At 33.8% G+C, this 18,392-nt stretch overlaps 1 protein-coding gene across 2 annotated transcripts in view; it reads left to right on the forward strand.

Annotated features, from left to right (window-relative positions):
• The first annotated feature begins 1,827 nt into the window (after window positions 1–1,827).
• The window catches only part of LOC114876223 (LIM/homeobox protein Lhx3), a 73,998-nt gene continuing 57,433 nt past the window's right edge, over window positions 1,828–18,392 (forward strand). Inside the window, exons 1-2 of one of the 2 annotated variants that reach the window (XM_046290066.1) lie at window positions 1,828–3,507; window positions 18,129–18,173. In XM_046290066.1, coding sequence (XP_046146022.1) covers window positions 3,237–3,507; window positions 18,129–18,173 — 316 coding nt within the window. In that variant the 5' untranslated portion in view covers window positions 1,828–3,236. The remainder of the gene's footprint in view (window positions 3,508–18,128; window positions 18,174–18,392) is intronic. The other variant, XM_046290065.1, reaches the window with a different exon arrangement.

The raw sequence follows: 18,392 nt of genomic DNA on the forward strand, positions 1-18,392 counted from the left end.
ATCTATGCGTCCCTCCAAGTCCCTCCAGGTCCCTCCAGCTTTCTCATCCTCGACGCTGAAGCCGGGAATCCCGCGAAGCCGACTCCATAGTGTCGCGGTACCCGCTAATCAAATCGCACATTCCGAGATCTTCGTGGCAGCGTGCATTTTTTTCCGCTCGATTCATAGATATTCATTCAAGTTTCGTCACTTTGATAGAGAGCATCTTTGAAATGTCTCAAAGTATCGTCACTTTTTTCGTATCGCGTCACGCGATGATTAACGGCGTATCGGTGATCGCGCGAGTCGCTTGACGAATCGACGAACCCGTGGACGGTGAACGAAAGAAGAACGAAATAAATTAAATGCAGAACATTACCGAAACATCATGGAAGTATGCATCGTATCGTAATCATCCGCGTTCTTCATTTACCTCGGAAAGTGGACTGATCGGTGTACCATTTACGGAGTTGGACAGCATAAAAGGAGAGGAAGATTAATTCAATCGGTGGTCCATCGACGTGGAAGATCAGTCACCGAGCGGAATTCGAAGGATTCCGAAGAAAAGTTCGGACCAGCCCGAAGGGAAGAAAGTCATTGTCAGTGGTGGATAATCATCGTCGGCTGAATGGACGGGTGCGTCGGCCGATGACGAGTTCGAGACGCGTCCTCTCCACCGATGCGAGGGGCAAGAAAGAAAAAAGGAAAGGAGAGCGTGGCAGGACGAAAATCGCGATTCAACAGCCGTGGAATTCGTCGTTTCTTACCGGTCGCGGTCGTCGCATTCGGCTCGTATCTGCCGGGACGAAAAGGAAGACCCGCGACGAACGGCAACCTCAACGTACGAAAGTATCGCTGCTACGTGATTCATTGGGTTTTTCTCTCTATTGGCATTCGGAATTTACATCGGTCCCGGCCACGATTTCCATCGACACGCGTGTAAAAACTGCACCGCCTCCTGCTGCTGATCAAAGCCGAACGCTCGAGATAGACGCGCTGCGAACAAGATTAGAAGGATAGAACTGAGAAAGCCTTAGACTGCTATCGAGACGATCTTCGTCTTTCTACTCGGCTCATCGAAACGTGGCCGCGGCCGCGGCCGTCGCGAAAAGGCTCGTTTCGACTGCTACGTTGAGATTCGTATTAGGATCGGAACGCAAGGAGTACTCGTAAGAAAGGCATCCTCCTTAGCTTGCTGGGACCTGGATTTTACCATTTTACTCGTCTTCTCGATGTATTAAAAATACAAAGTTTTAATGTACTGATGTCGAAGAAATGTCAAACAGCATAATATCCTCCTAAGAAACTTCCATAAAGAAGTTCGGAGAGATCTTCAGTGTTTTAGATTGTTTTTATTACTTTTGTATCAGTGCTATCTCGTGTCAATTATAATGCAACCGCGGAAGCATTTCGATGCACTTTGTAATGATCAATTATAAAACTGTCTGGCGTGAATTATACAAGGTCTGAATAAAGGGTGCCAGGGCAAACGAAGATAATCTCGCTAAGAGGAGAAAAGTCGCAGACAATTTTACAAAGAAGACCGGCTTAGATTGGAGAAACATAAGCAAGGTTATGGTCGAGATAAACCGGGAGCCGTGGACGAACCGATAAGACGCGAACTGTCGCTTTGGAGTTCAGAGCACGAGAGGGACCGAACGAGTGCGTGGCTGGCCTCAGGTCCGCTCGGACCTTGCCGGAAACCGAGGTGCTCTGCTCTCTTCAGTTTCATTCCTGATCTCGACCTGTCGATTCGCGTCTCGTTCCGTCTGCAAGCGCAAAAATTTAGCCCGGGAATTTCAGTGATGCCGATCATTCGACGCGGTGACGCGCGATTCCAAGTGACAGTTTTTCCTCTTTCGTGAAACAATTTAACTATCTACTGACAGGGAACTCCGCATCGTTACGTTTTCATCGAGACGAAAATTCTTATTGAAAGAATGCAATTTTCATGAGAACGGATAAGGCGATTCACGACTCGAAACGTTCGAGTCATTGATCATCGACGTTGCGACGTAAGCACTGTCGAGTGTCCACTTTATTGCCGGTAAATAGTGGTATTTTTCTTGTTCGCGAAGTCGCAGACAGAGACTATTTACAAACATGCCATTCAGAGTCAGCTTGTAGCAGCGGCGCTCGTAAACATTCGTAAACGTCGTTCGCTCGGCACGCTCGTGGTGATCCTAGAAATAAGAAACGTCAGTGCTTCTGTTGCGCCCGATACGCGATCGTTCGACTGACAAGCGTGCGGACTTCTCTACCCTGTGGCAGACAAAGTCATCGGAAGGTGACAAAAGTAAAGAGCCTCTCGACAATCGATCGTCATCAGCGTTTACTTCGCAACAGCGGGAACGAGATTACGACGGGAACTTTGGACGATCGATCGATAAAAAAACGGGAAAAACGATTGTTTTCTTCGACGTCGTTCAATGCGATCTGCCGAGACGCGAACGATAGGAATAAACAGGCTCGATGAAGACGGCGAAAGTGTGTGCCGGTTTCGTGTGTCTGATCAAGTAAAACTGTTCAGTTAGTGATAGAAAGATTTTGTGTTCTGACGAACAGTGACCCGAGAAGTGTACGCTGAATTCAGTTTCAATTTCAAATAGTATATTGTCTCAGCCCTAGTCAACATCATCAAAAATATTAGTAATTCTTCATATTTTAATTAAAACCAACTAGTTTTTTTTCATCGGCGACAAGGGAACACGACTAAATAATTGAAATATAATTGAAAAGGTTCATTTTCTGCGTTGAGGAAGGAGAAAATATTAACTTGAAAAGTGTGCATTGCATTAGGTTTCAATTTCATAAGTCAGCACCATACAAAATAACAGAAATTATTCTCAACCTTAAAATCAATACCAAATCATTTTCATCAAATGTGCAATCATAATTAAGTGAACATCAATCTTGGAATAAACTACGTATATAAATAGGGAAATTTCGTGCTGCTGGAAGCATTGATGTTTCCCCATCATCTAGAATAATACCAATTATCCTCAGTCTTGGAGTCTGCAAATGTGCAATTATAATTGACGACTGATTAGAGAGCCTGATTAAAAGGATCCAAGCTTAAGAACAAAAGAGACGGCCGTCGGTCGGTGTTCCCACGATTGCCTCTTCCTGGTCTTATACTGGAGCTGTACTTGCCGTACGCACCACTGCCGGGGGGTGGCGGAATCCTCCCGGCGGTGAGCAGCGGTCCTGGTTCAGGAGGGTGTCGTCCGGTACTGTTGGGTGGCGTCGATCTGTCGATGTCGGCGGCAGTGCAGCCGGTCGCGACGCTGCCGACGCTACCGAGTAGCGGTCCGCCGCCGCACAATCCGCTTCACCATACACCTGGGGGGCTACCTCTGCCACCATTGGGCTCGGCACCGGTGATGATGCCTCGGCCACCGGCGACCACCATGCCATCTTTGGGTCCTTCGTTACCGCCGTCGCATCAGGACACCGGCGACTTGGCGGAGGCTGCGCCCAACCAGGACGTCCTCTTGGCTCTCCTCGCCAGGAACAAGAACTTGGAAGGTAAGGATTCTTTCGATGTTTTTGTAAGATGTGACTGGGCTGTGACCGTTCCAGAGCGCGATTTTCTTGTACGAAGACAGTATTTCAGGGAAGGTTAGGTATGTTTGGTTCTACCTTTGGCGTTTTTGAAATGGAACAGTTACGTGCAACTTAGGCCTTTTTTTAAATTATAGGAGAGAACCACTGTCCTTATTGTTTACATGCAAGGACAGGAGGGTCCACGTTAGGTTCTTTAATGTTCCTTCTAAATCTTTAACTTTCTTACCTAAGAAGAGCCTACGTTCTCGTAATGTACCTATACGTAAGTTTCAAGTATAAAATATACAAAATTTATGGCAGTTGAGAATGTTATTATTATACATTGTTTTGAAAATATTTATGATTGAAGCGATTGGTCAAAGGGTTAATCTTAATCCTTCGTATACGAAGGATTTACACATGTATATATGTTTAGTAAACACTGTGTTGTTCTGTAAATATATCAACAAAGGCTGTAAGCTTAAAACAACAAAATTGTTCATTAATTTAGCTTAAATAAAAGGTCTTTCTGTACAGAGCGTTGAGCTGAAACATTATTTGTTACCTAATTGAAGAATTAAGATGATGAATTAACATTTGTGATACGTATTTATGTAAGCTTTCAATGAAATAATAATATTTTGTAATTAATTTTAAAGATGAAGAATTTATATTTTGTTCAGTTAGTTCTTTTGAATGCTGTATTTGGTTGAGGAATAGTATTATTAGTTATTAAAGCACGATATACATTTTAATTAGAAGGATTATTTTCAGAATGTTTATTCTAATGTTGAATTAATAGTAAAATTTGAAAATTGCAACATCACTTTTAACGTTATATGACTTTAATGAAACTAGTAAAAAGAAACGTGGTTCTATTTCTTTTTTTTTTGAAAGATGAATGCTATTTATTTATAGCAATCTGTCACGAACCATGCTATCATATTCTTTAAAAGTTTGTAAACTTTTTTAACGTCAAAGAGCATTTATCGTTCTAGATTGAGCTGTATAAAATTTGTCCGGATTTCTTTAAAACGAAGTGTATGATGCAATTCGTTACAAGAAGTAGTGTTACTGACACCACGATTGCATTATCTGTATGAAGAAAATTATAAATCTTACCAGATTCACTCTCAAGGTAATGAGTCCAAAGTGCATCAACTTACTCGAAAACATATAATTCAATTTATTTTTGGTTCTCTCCTAAGCCCCTAAAAATATTTAAACAACATATTATATATAAATTATATAGTGTAATAAATTCATAATAAATAGTTTTTTTTTAATTTTGATCACATCAATAATTAACAAAATTAAGGGTATCTACTCACAGTTCTCTTAGAAATCGTCAAAAGTAAAAAATCACGCTCCATAATTCTATTTCACAAGATTTACTTGTTATCGCATTACGCAGATTGCAAAAGAACAATTCTATTTGCATCTGTAATCGGAATCAATTTCCTGATTCCAGCAATTACAATCGATCATTAGAATCATAGAATTAATTATTCAATCGGCAGTCAAATTTAGCTGCGAATAATCGATTTTACATAAAATGAGACGATCATCGAGAGGCATATACTGGAATCATTTATTTATGTGTTTTATATACGAATGATAACAAATTTCATTATTTCATTGGTTGGTTTTTAATGGACCATGGATAATACCTTACCGCAATAATTTTTTTTCTTATTTTGAAAATTAATGAAGTTAATAAAAATTAGATGAAAAATATAGAAATTATCGTTTGCAGTAGTTGCAAATAACATTACGATGGTTATTGCAAAAATTGCGTGGAGTGAAATTTCACCCATCAGCATTGATCGTTAAAGGGTTAAAATTAATCATATTTCTTTCACACTTTGGCTGACGTGAGTAGTGTTTCAAATTTAATGTAATCAAATAATAAAATTAATAAAACAATACGGAATAAAAGATTTCAGTTGCCTTATCATTATACTAGGGGTGTGCGAGATTCGCATGCGATTCATCTAACACACAAAATTCGGATATCCGCAATTTTGGCACCTGAATACCTACCGACTCAAGACCTAAACTCAATTCGAGACTGGAAACTCAACTCGGGAATCAACGCTGCATTCGGGGCATAATTTTTCATACTTACTCTAAATTTTTAATTTTGAAAGCATTTTCATACGTTATCGTGTATAATCGAATGTAATTGAGTTCCGAGTCCCGAATTGATATTCGGGTTTTCAAATGAGGTGTACCCGAACAAAATGTACTAAAGAAAATTTCGGAATCCCGCCAAATCCGCAAAATTTCCCAACCCCAATTTTCGGGTAACTACAAAACCTAGGGGTATAATGTAGGATTATACCAATAATAATTAAATAAAAAACTCAGAGCTTTAATTTGAAATATAATTATTCATACCTTATATAATTAATTTTTTAATATATTAATCTGTTGAAATTACTGAGTAATTAATAAAACAATCAATAATTCTAAAAGGGAAAATGGGACCGTTTATTTTTCGAAAATTACCTTTATAAATTTCTATAAGATCATCTTCAGATTAGAAATGAGTAACTTTAGCCTAAATAATGAAATCGCTATCACGAGTTCTTCTAATATCGGGCCAGGTTAAGATTTTTGTGCCACAGTACGCGAACAGCGGCGACTTTTCGATAAGAGGATGTCGATCCGAATGATTGATAAGATTAACTGTTCACATCGAGAACGCACGATTTTGTCACATTTCGGCTATCTACACCGATTCGTATCGATTCTAAAATATCCGGTTTCTTGTTCATCGATAGAAGTCACGATTCACAATATTTCGAACACACCTGATCGATATTCGTCGATACGCATTTTAAAGTACTGATTTTGTCGATTGAATCGCATAATACGATTAATAAATCCAGGAAAGTTAAAGTATACTTTCACGCGGTTCAAAAGTCATACATATTATAATGTTCCAGCGTTATCAGTGATATGTTATATTATCATTACCAATATAAGATTAAGTCAAACTAAGAATCAATTCATAATTTATTATTGATCTATTTAATTGGACGATTAACAGAAATAAATTCACTATTTATTACGCGCGTAAGATTTAATCTACCATTAAGTGGAGTACATTACGACGGTGATAGTCTTGTATCGTACTAGTAAATGTTATCAATTGATAGAAGCTATTCGTAAATATTGGATTGGAATGATGCGTACAATTAAGATTTCCGATTTGTTTGTTTGTTTAGAATTAAAGTTTATTCTTACACGTGGTAATAAGAAAAACTGTGATTGATACAATAAGAAGATATTATTAGTTGCATCATAATCTAATTTGGATTATTATCAATATTCTTAATGCAATACAGTTGTGAAATTTGTATAAAAATGATGGAAATTTTTTCTTTTACTAAATTATAAATTATTTTCAAGCACAGAACAATATATTTTTGTGACACTTTTTGAAAGAGAAAATTTCATATGATATTTTGTAAGTGATCTTTTTAATTATTCTTAAGAAAAAGATAACATCAAGTTCTTTTTAAAATTTATAAGCAGTTCAATTTTATTAAAAACACACACTGTAGAGAATGAATAAGCATCAAAGATAAAAATACCGTGCCAGTTCTAAAAAAGAAATTTTCGTGCAATAGAAAATAATTTTTACGAATTAAGATGAATTAAGATTGATTTTCACTACCTGCAGTTTCATCGTCGATACATCATGGAATATTTTTTATCACGTTATCAAAATTCCATGTGTAATCTCTTGAATTTGGATATGTACCTCTTTTATTCAAGTAATGGTCGTTTTTAATCGCGAAAAATTGCGTTGTATATATTGTCGACAGCAATTATGATTATCTTATATTAAAAATTGTGATTAGGATGAATTAAACAAAAAATTAAGTTTTATTTTATTATTGCAAAACTTTTCATAATTGTAGGAAATCATAGAATGCAATACTGACATTTTATTTTAATAAAAAGGTTGAGGTATAGTTGTAATATAAAGATTCCTTTTGTCTTTGTTTCTTCATTTCTTTTATACTTTCCTCGCAAAGCAAGTTATCGCATGAGTTATTTATACGGTCGATTTCGGTGAGTAGAACAAGGTCGAAGATTTCTTCAATTATGAATACCCTTATCCAGAGATTTCTCGGTTCCATTCGCTACGGCTACGAGGTTTCAATTTCTGACTACTAAATATTTTTTAACGGCTCCATTCAGGTGCATGACAAATGAGTTACGAGCTCTAGAAACCTATTCCTTCCTATTCTAAAAGTCCTTGCATTCTCTTAGGAAGAGTATTTCTTTTTACCTATTTTTAGAACAAAACATCTTCACTTTAAAATTTTCCTTTCATAATGAAAGTTTGTTTAAAAATTAATCCCAACATGAACATTGAAAATAAAATTGAAATGGTAAAACTTTTCTATTATTACATTGTTTTATACCGTTAGTATCTGTTATAATAAAATATTATTTTTTTATTTGTTTACTTGTAATGCTACCTTTTTTATTATTTATGTTGGTTACAATATTACTATAACCTTTTGCCTTAACTGTCTAATCTTTCATATTTCTAAAACTCTGAATTATATTTTCATATAATTCTCTTAATTTTCCTTTATTTTAATGTTTGTTGAGAAAAAAAAAAACATTCGTATGGATATGATTTCAAAGTTACATTCTAATGTGATCCTAATCCCACACTCTTCTCATCTGAAACTTTTTTTTTAGAAAAAAAAATACGAAATCAGCAATAGTTTCTTTATTTGTTGAAAGTGTTAATTCTCGGACAGCGGACCATGGAGACGGCCACAATATTAATTTCATTTTTTATTTTATATTATTTTTATTTTTTAAATTTTATATTGTTCCTTTAAAAATTATGTTCCCGATATATGAAATTCTTTCATTTAAAAATTATACATTCATCTTTAGGTTAACATCCTTGTTTACATTTTGTATGTTTGGGCGTCGATTAACCCAGATTCCGTCGTTTAAGGATTAACGCGTTTAAGTATTTAATGGATCCTCATCCTTTTCGAACGAAGGTTCAAACTAAACAGCTAACAAAAATTGTTCGAACATTCTTCGATAACGAAGAATAGAGGACGAAATTGTAGCTAGTTCGCGGGTCCGCGTGAAGGTTTTGTTAAAAGGGCGCGGTGAGAGTGGTGGATATTTTAATAAGGTAAGTGCTGCAAGACTGGTTGCTATGCCATTGGGGCGGTTTAATCATGTAATGTGTTCGGAGGCTCGGCCACCCCACAATCAATACGGTATTGCTTCGGGCACGATAGCGAATGTGCTTAAATCTAAACCTAAATCTAAACTTAGGCCCAAACAGACCGGTCTAAACTGCACGCCTCTGTTAGCCTTTTCTACTGGTACTGCCAGTCGATTGAGCGTTTCCTACCTAGTAACACGTGGCTATTAAGTTCTATCGTATCGCAAGGCGGATTTCAATACTGTAGAAAATTAGTTGATGACATAAAAGTATCATAAAATAGTACTTATGGCACATTAATTTCAAACTTGAGGTTTGAAGAAAATTACTATGTAATTGATTTGTTGATGTTGTTATGTAGAATGACTGATCGTCAAGCACAGCAAGCAGTAATTAGTTTTAAAGTGTATAAAGTCTGACACAATTTCATGACATAAAATTGTTACAAAATAGCACTTATAATACAGTGGTACCTCGGTATACGACCTTAATCTGTTCCTGATGTTTGGACTTGTACCGAATAGAACGTATACCAAACCAACCTTTCCCATAAGAAGTAATGTAAAAATGATTAATCCGTTCTCATGTAAAAAAACTCCTATTGATCTCATGTAAAATAATTTAAACACTGTTTATGTCATGAGCAGCATTTAAAAGTTTATAAAAAATATTCACTAGTTTATTTAACATAATTAATTTGTAAAATATAAATGTAACCTAATGATAAATTCTAAATTAGCAAACCAAATGGAATAAATTTTATTGCCTCCTGTTTTGCACCCTTACTTGTATGATCAGTCAGTTAATAATACATCAACTCCGAATATAATTGATTATTAATTTAATTATTTAAAAATGACGCAAAATTCACAGAAAAAATTTATGTCGTATACCGAGTAAAATTAGTCACGTCCAAACAGGACGTATACAGAGTTACCACTGTATACAATATATTATTGAAAGTTAAGGGTCTGAAGAAAATTACAGAACAGACGTTTTACTAATGTTCTTTATGTAAAATGATCGATTGCCAATTACAATAAACAATGACTAATTTTGGAAAATATGAAGTTCAACATGATTTTTCGTAATATAAAATAGCTGATTGCTAATTACTACAAAAAATAGCGACTCCGAAACATAGAAAGTGAATTGATTGATCGATCATTTCTTCTATTAGAGAACCAGTCACTTTATGTTAAGAATTTTCAGCCAATTTAAGCTTCATATTGATATTATTATAAGTGCTATTTTGCAATACTGTTATGTCATCAAATCTCTAACTTTTCATTTTCCAAATCGGCTATTTAATTTGCCACAACCTAACGATTTGATGACTTCATCGTTACAATGAGAAAATATTTCCCAGAACAACTTGAAACCAATCATTGGCCATGAACTGAAATGATCAAACACGATATGATAAGAAAACACATGTTGATAACACAGAAGAAAATGGGGCCAAGTGAAATTTCGGAACAGACAGACAAGGAAAGAGTCGCGGTTTAACAAAGCGTAGAAAGCTCCAATGAGGATGTCAAGCATCCCTCGCGTAAATGGTAACCATAGGAAACGGTGGCTCATGGCGAATGGGAGTCGGATGGTGACGGGGGTGGAAAGAAAATGGCGGCTGGTTAGAGGGCGCGTGGTATTCACGCGCGTGGGTGGAAGTGCCGGGGCGGGAAAATGAGGATGAAGGTTCGCATCTTTGTTGCGGACGGCGACGGATCGGCTTTGTCGTTTTCAAAGGACCAAACCTTGAGATTCCTGTCGAGTTTGTGCGTCTGTATCGCGCGTTGGGAACGTACTTTTCCGGCTTAAGGTAGCCTAAGCCGGTGATTGGAAGAGCTTATCGTATTAGAGAGATGAAAAAGGCATTCTTTCTATAAGGGTTTTTCTTGCTGTTTGGTAATTTCATGTTGATTAGATTGTTTAAATTAATAAAATTTGAGTTTTTTTATATACTTATTATCCAATTCTTTGAACTTGAGTGTGGATAATTTATAAAACAAAAGGAGTTATCAAAACTTTTAGTTTTGCTGTAGGACAGTGTTATAATTAATTGATAATTTTTAAACATTTTAATAAATGTTGTTAACAATATTAATGGCATGAGATTATTAGTATTGAAAATAGGGTAACAAGTCATATTAATGGTAAAACAATAATCTTGTAATGATCCGCCTATAAAATAAAATAAAATTTTCGGTGTTATGTTTGTCAACAGTAAATTTATACCTTGCCTGTTCTTGCACTAGGGGACTTATTATTTTTCTATTGTAATATGATTTAGAAATCTAAGAAATTCAATTGAGATGAAGTACCAAGTTTTAATATCTTGTTGAAAGAAAGAAAATATTGATAATCGAGATTAGAAATTGAAGCATAGAATGATTAGAAACGGTAAAATTGATTAATTCTGATTATTAGCATTTCGTTAAATATTTTACCTATATTTTCATCTCAGAAATTTTAGAAGTAAGTAGATAGTTACGTAATTTAGGATTGGAATTAAAAACAGTATAAAGAATTGAAAAAAAAGTATCAGTTTTGATGTTTCAATGAATGGTAAAAATGGTAATAAGTTTTGGCATAAATAGATCCTAGCCAGTAAAATTTATATTAAACAAAAGATCATAACGTGTTTTGTAAAAAATTGTAATGTATGTTAAGTTGATAATGAATGATTAAAAATAATAGTAAACATGGACATACTGTTTAAAATATTTTTTTGGAGAGGACATTATTTTTAAGATGCCTAAATGTCTTCAACCATTTAAGAAGAAGATGAGAAGATCGATTAGAGAGCCAGTACGCACTAAATATTCTGAAGTAATAATAAAGCTGGCCGGTCTTTTTTCTTCCGTACAAAAGAGCAGGAACGTTTTCCCACCTACATTTCTCTTGGTGAAATGTTCGCGGACCGCCGAGATGGGAATTGCTTTCCAAGTCGAAAGTTTCTGCGGTGACGGTGGTTTTTCCTATTTCTCTTTTTATGGCATCGCCGCATCTCCACTACCCACGCCGGAAACCCCGTTGGAACGAACCCCAACGACCCTTCCGGCTTTCGTTTCCTTCGTGTTCTTCGTTTTCTCTCCACGACTTTGCCCCGAGCAACCACTACGCGTGATACATCGGGCTTGTAACGTCGTTAAATAACGGTTATCGACCAGCAATGACCAGTTTCTGTCTTTATGAGAGAAAATTATTAGCCGCCCACGTATCGATACCCTCTCGATGTGTCATTTTTTATGACCTGCACAGACGAAACTCAGCTTTCAACGATTTAATTGTTTTGGGGATGCGTTGTAGCCTCAGGACTTAGGAAAAATTAAAGGAACAAATATTTCAAACTATTTCATGAAAACATTAACGTAAGTAAATGCTGAAGAGTTCAAATAAAATGGTATTTTAAATAGAAATGAAATTTTGACAAATAAAGTCATTATTTCAGGGATGTTTGCGACTCTACAAGTTCTATGGATATTAAGTAGAGCTGAATAAAATTTAGAGAAAAAATATTTCAAATTTTAAATGTTACAAAAAAGTCAAATAAAATTATTTTATTTTATTCTTCAGGTTATTAAAATAAAATTATTTTATTTGTCGAAGTTTCATTTCCTGTTATTTAAACTGTGTAACATCTAATAATTTAAATATGTATTTCAAATATTTCTTGACAATAAAAGTAAATTGATAAAAAGAACGGTATATCTACATATATTATAACTCAAGAAACTATAATATTTGTCAAAGAAAATTTACGTTTTATTTATGTATCATTTATATGTATATTAACCCTTGAACAGTGGAGCATGGGTTAATCGAGACCTAAACTTACAAAACTCGTACAAGGATACCAACCTAAAGTTAAATGTATGATTTTTAAACGAAACGGTTTCATATATTGGAATAATCATTTTTAAAGGAACAGTGTAAGATTTAGCAAATGAAATTAATATGAAATGTAAAATTAAATTAAAATTGTGACACTTCACGGTCTGTCGTCCCAGGGTTAAACAATGCGTCACTTAAGATTTTCATCACTAACAATAAGCTACTGCTTTGTAGACACAAAATTAATTCAGCAAAACTAAATATACTTCAATCTCTTATAAAAAATTAACTTTTCCTTCCATTAAATTTGAAGAATCAAAACAGCTCGAATGCTTATAATTTCAATATTTTTCAAACTCTTATTATCTTTTATTCCTAAAAAAGAAATCAGAAGTTATTCTGAGGGGATCTGGTTCACTTTGTCGACAATTACGTAAAACAAAACACCAAAAACCAAAAAAATAATAAAACAAAAACCAAAAAAATAATAAAACGAAACAAAAAATAGATTATAAAAACCAAAAAACCAAATAATTGTCGACAAAATAATCGTGTCGACAAAGTGAACGGTTTCGATTCAGAGGACTCAGAATTTCTTTGCACCTCGGATAAAATTCACGTCTACGATACTGTTATTCATAGCCACGATACGACTAGAGCGTAAAAAAGTTAGAAAATAGCACGTCGCGAAGTCGTTTTCCTCCTGTTGTGAAAATTAATGCGACGATAAAACGCGACGAGGACACGGAGAAAAGCAAACGGCGTGTAAAGCAGCATCTGGGAAAGGAACTGTTCCTGGGAGTCCTTTGGGCACGCGTCGAGCCTTGGCATCAAGTTACCACGTCTCACCCTGTGGGTCATTACGCTATTACCAGTTTTTTCCTTTCTCTTGTAAGCGATCGAAGACAGCCCATTTCCGGGCTGACGTTTCAAATTTGAGGTTTGATCGATAGTTTCTTTTTTATGACAGTTTCTTTTGTTTTTCTTCTTTTTTTTCATCTTTGGATATACTCGTGGGATCATGGTAGGCGTTATTCTTATATAAATTATTCTTATATAAATTGATAATACTTTAGACTGTTTCTTTTAGTAAAAACATTATGTTATTATTATAATTATGTTAAAATGTTTTATTTGAATTAGTTTTTATACATGCAAATCATGTTTTTGACACATGCTTATCAAGTTACAAAAAGGAATATATTTATTCAACACTCATATTTTTCAAATAATTATTTCAATAATTAAATAATTATTCAACAGTTTATATGTACAGGATTTTCAAGTTACAAAATAAAGTACATTTTTTAGATATTTAAAAAATTGCAGTCTTTAGAACTTATTAATCTATTTTAATGATCAGAAATTTTAAATAGGTAAAAAAATAAAGATTTTTAACAGATAGAAGTAAAATTATTTTATTTGGTATTTGTCTGAGTAGCGGCCGTCTTAAAATTATTAGGTTCCTGGAATTAATGGCAATGACAAATCAATAATAATTAAATGAACTAAAATTATATCACGAACGGACTGGAATGTATCATTTAACATTTCACTTATAGAGCAAGTATTAAGATTTTCGAAATTATAGCACATCCAATTTGACTGATTTGGATTATAAATAAAATATTGGTAATCAAATGTTCGTTAATTGATTTTCTATCAAGAACTGTTAGCATTCAATTTGTAACCTATGAATCTTTAAGATATGGTACTATTGATACAGCATTTTTGAAATAAAAACACATTAAATACAGTTACACGTATCTGTATAAATACGCCCCACTAAATAATCATATTTCATCGTTGTTGAAGTAAAAATATTATTTATCTGATATAAAAAGATACACGAACTTTTAAAAACTGTGCTTGCATTTCTATTAAGTAATATAAGTCATGGTACTTTTACGTATAATAATCACAGTGGATACACGTAGGACTCGTCTTACAATTTGCGTATTTGTCACTATGGGCAAAATTTTCTCCCCCCCCCCCCCCCCGCTCAATAATAATATATGCACATATAAATGTTCTATCTCGAAGTTGATACATTTTTTATTACACGTTTTTATAAATGGTATTTAAGGCGCCGAGGATGTTTACTGCCCTGACCGGTAATCCTACATATTTCACCCTTCCCTAAAGCTGGTGCTGAATACATATATGTTTTAAGTGATGAAGTTTCCTCAATAGGTAACATGCTGCGACATAAGTCGACCTCCTTTTCAGAAGCTTCTACGCAAGTTATCACATTGACTAACACCGAGATAACACTATTATATGTACTTCAGTATGTCACCGACACGTGAGTCAAGTTACTGTCTGAAGAGGAATGTCTTCGATAAGATTAAATATTTCGTTCGTCACTATTAGAATGTCAATATTTGATTAAGAGTTATATATAAAGTATATAAAAAGAAGTTCTTATCAAAATTAACCCTGTCATGATCTAAATCCCTAATTCTTCAATTATTTACTATAATTATCCTATTTAAAGATTTCATTTAACATTTGTGATGCAGCTATTATAAAAATAGGGGTAAGGGTTGAAAAGAATGTAGCAAAATTAAATAGTTCCATAATTTAATATCTCATTATTTAAAATAAGTTTTTTATAAAAGAATTGGTGATATTTTGATTGCTTTAGTTTCGAACATTAATTTCAATTCATAATTAATCACGGGAACTGAATTCAATCTTCATTAATTAAATAGAAATTCAGCAAAACTGACTTTATCTAATTACATACGTAATTTTATAATTTTTCTTCACTAGATTAATTTCTCATGAAGATTTATTATATGATTGTAACATATGATTCAGTAAAATATCTCCAGTTATTACTTTACGAATAATTACTTGCCTGACACCATTTACTATTTCAAATGCCAAACTTAAATGTTAGATTTAATATTATTTGCAAATGTAATTTACATAAATGTACGGAAAGTATTTTTCAAATTTTGATTACAGGCTTACAATTAGATCATGGCTCGTAATTTCAACCGATTACAATTTTCTCGGGTCATCTAATAAACCAACCTTTTTAGCTTCTCAAAAAAGCTCAAGTCGTTTAGTTCAATTTTAGAAAAGTTTGAACTTTTAAAGAGTGTGTAAATATTTTTTTTTTATCCATTGTACATGTGACTGCGCTGGTGGCAAATGCGTTAATCCAGTAAAGCATCAAAGTTGCCAACAATAGTTTGGAAAACGATTCGATTACGGTCCTCGACAAACAAGGAATACCGCACGAGCAATGGGCAACAGCTAAACACCGTGTAATCCGAAACGTTACACCGAAAATTCGAGGGGGTTGGAGTTGGTTTACGCGCGTATATACGTGGGAACCCATGACCCGGGGGTTGTTTTTCTTGTAGGCTGTGCTGGTGGATTTTTTCGTGGTTTGCGGTTAGGTTTTTCGATGAAGAACAACCGGCTCGTGCGGATGTTGTGCCCGTTTTTCCGGCGCCACGTGACTACTCGATGAGGTTTGGTCCACGCAATCACGTGTGCCCCTTTTGTGGCCACGCGTGACCCATTGTTGCGTGAGTTTACACGATCGAAGATTAAGTGGCTCTTGATGGGAACTAAACACCGTTTAAACCGCGCACTCAGAAAACTTATGTTTATACATATACATTTAATGACGATGGCTTGTTACTGCGAAAAGCATGAGGTACAATACATTTTGAAACCGTAGTATGTTAACGAATTATACTGAATATGAAGTTCATTTTTTGCAACCTTGCGTTGAGATCCATTCTATTCAGTTGTTGCATATTAAAAACTTGCATTATTAATTGAAAATCCTTTTCAAGTTCATTCAACAATTATTTTACCAATACAAAGTATTGCAGGTGATAAATTTATAAAATATTTATAAAATAATAATGTAAAAAAATAAACTTAAAATCAATACATAAATTAATAATTTTTAAACTATTTAAAATTCAAGCTCATCATCATACATCAAACGGATGTATAGTATCATTAAGAATTATTATTCATGTTGAATTTGGTATTCTGGTAGATATCAAAATATAAAAAGTCAAACAGAATTTAATGATATGCAAGTACCTCAAAATAACACTTGTGATATGTTAGTTTGGAGTTTAAATTTTGATGATTATGATTATACAACCCTGGTGAACAGGACTCCTGCTGATATTTCCCACTGAAGTGAATTTTTTCTGTGAAAAATCTCCAAATTTGTTAGCGCAATATTTCGAAAACAAATGAAAATCAAGTGTATACATGCAAGCTTAATGAATTCGACTTCAAAAACACTGTCAAATGATCGAAAGAAAAATATATAGTTCCATTTGAAAAACCAAACTTTGCGATTATATTTTTGAAAATAACAATTTAAAAAAAAATTCGTCTACGTCAAAATGTTGCCCCCTCTTAGCATGCAATGACCACCAAAGCAATTTCTTGTATCTTTAATAGTTTAGGAAATAATTGAGTGTTTCCAGTTACGCGGGACACACTGTATAAGAGTATCATAAATATTCTTAACACAAAATGATTAATTGTCACTTAAAATTAATTTTATAATCATACTATAGATTGATGTTCGACTATTTTATGTTCTATGTCATTAAATGATACTTGATAAGACAATAGAATATGCAAAGGACAAGTACAAAATTGGTCAATTGTAGCCCTCATTGCTAATGAAATTCTGAATTATTTATTCTTAATCTAATGAGAAATTTATAACAAAATATAGATATTACAAAATAATTTAATTTTTAGTTACAAACAATACTTAAAACGAAATATCATAAAAAATGAGTTATTTCATTTAAAGAAATTATGAATCTCACAATCAGTATGGTAAAAGTAAACTAATTTACTTTCAACGAAAAATTCAGAAAGTAGAAGATTATTATTTATTCTAAATCTTTCGAAATGCTAATTGTTATGTGAATTATGCATATTTTCATTCAGTCTATGTTTCTGCATGCGTTCTGTACATAAATTTAATAACAAATATGTTTATCTAATTTCAATTTAATTTAACGTGCAAAATTATGTGAGTGAATATTTTCCACGCAATTTTTGCGTTTTTTTTTTTTTTCTTTGTAAAGTATACATGGCAATTTCAGTGTTTACTCGCGAACAGTTTAATTCACGTGGGTGACGAATCAGAATATTGCACAGGTAGGTGAACGAGTGTACTCGTTTGCAGGTAAATTATTTATCATCTTTACCGCGAGAAAAGTACTGTCATGTTGAAGCACGACTGACACGATATCCCATAAAAACCTTACTATCCTTGGTAAGATAAAACGTCAGCATTGTCTACATATTTCTGAAACAAAATCACGTATAAGTCGGTAAAGAATTCGAATTAACCGAGCTTTCTGTTATAGTTTATGCAAATACAATAAAACATTTCATAACAGCTTTCTAATTTTATTTATTGGAATTCTATTTTTTATTTAAATAATTTCTTTTAATATTCGTTCTTTTATTTTCATTTTTTTATATGATTTATTTTAATAGTTTTAATCGGTTTGTTCTTTTCCTTTTGTTTTAGAACGGAAGATCAAAACACCAAGCTGTTTTCCGATCAAGGAAGAACGTGAGTCCTTTTTAATTTGATATTCATTTGTTTTTGTTTGTTTGCTTCTGTTTCTTCTTTCTCCCTTAGTTTTGATTTGTATCATTTAATTAAAATTATTCTTCATATCAGTTCATACGACATTTATAAATAGGCGTGGAAGTGCGACTACTTTAATACATTTAGGTACTTATCCTATTTTATATCAATTTTAAACACTTCATGCAGATGTGTAAATAA

The sequence above is a fragment of the Osmia bicornis genome, chromosome 2, assembly GCF_907164935.1.
Source record: "Osmia bicornis bicornis chromosome 2, iOsmBic2.1, whole genome shotgun sequence".
NCBI lineage: Eukaryota > Metazoa > Arthropoda > Insecta > Hymenoptera > Megachilidae > Osmia > Osmia bicornis.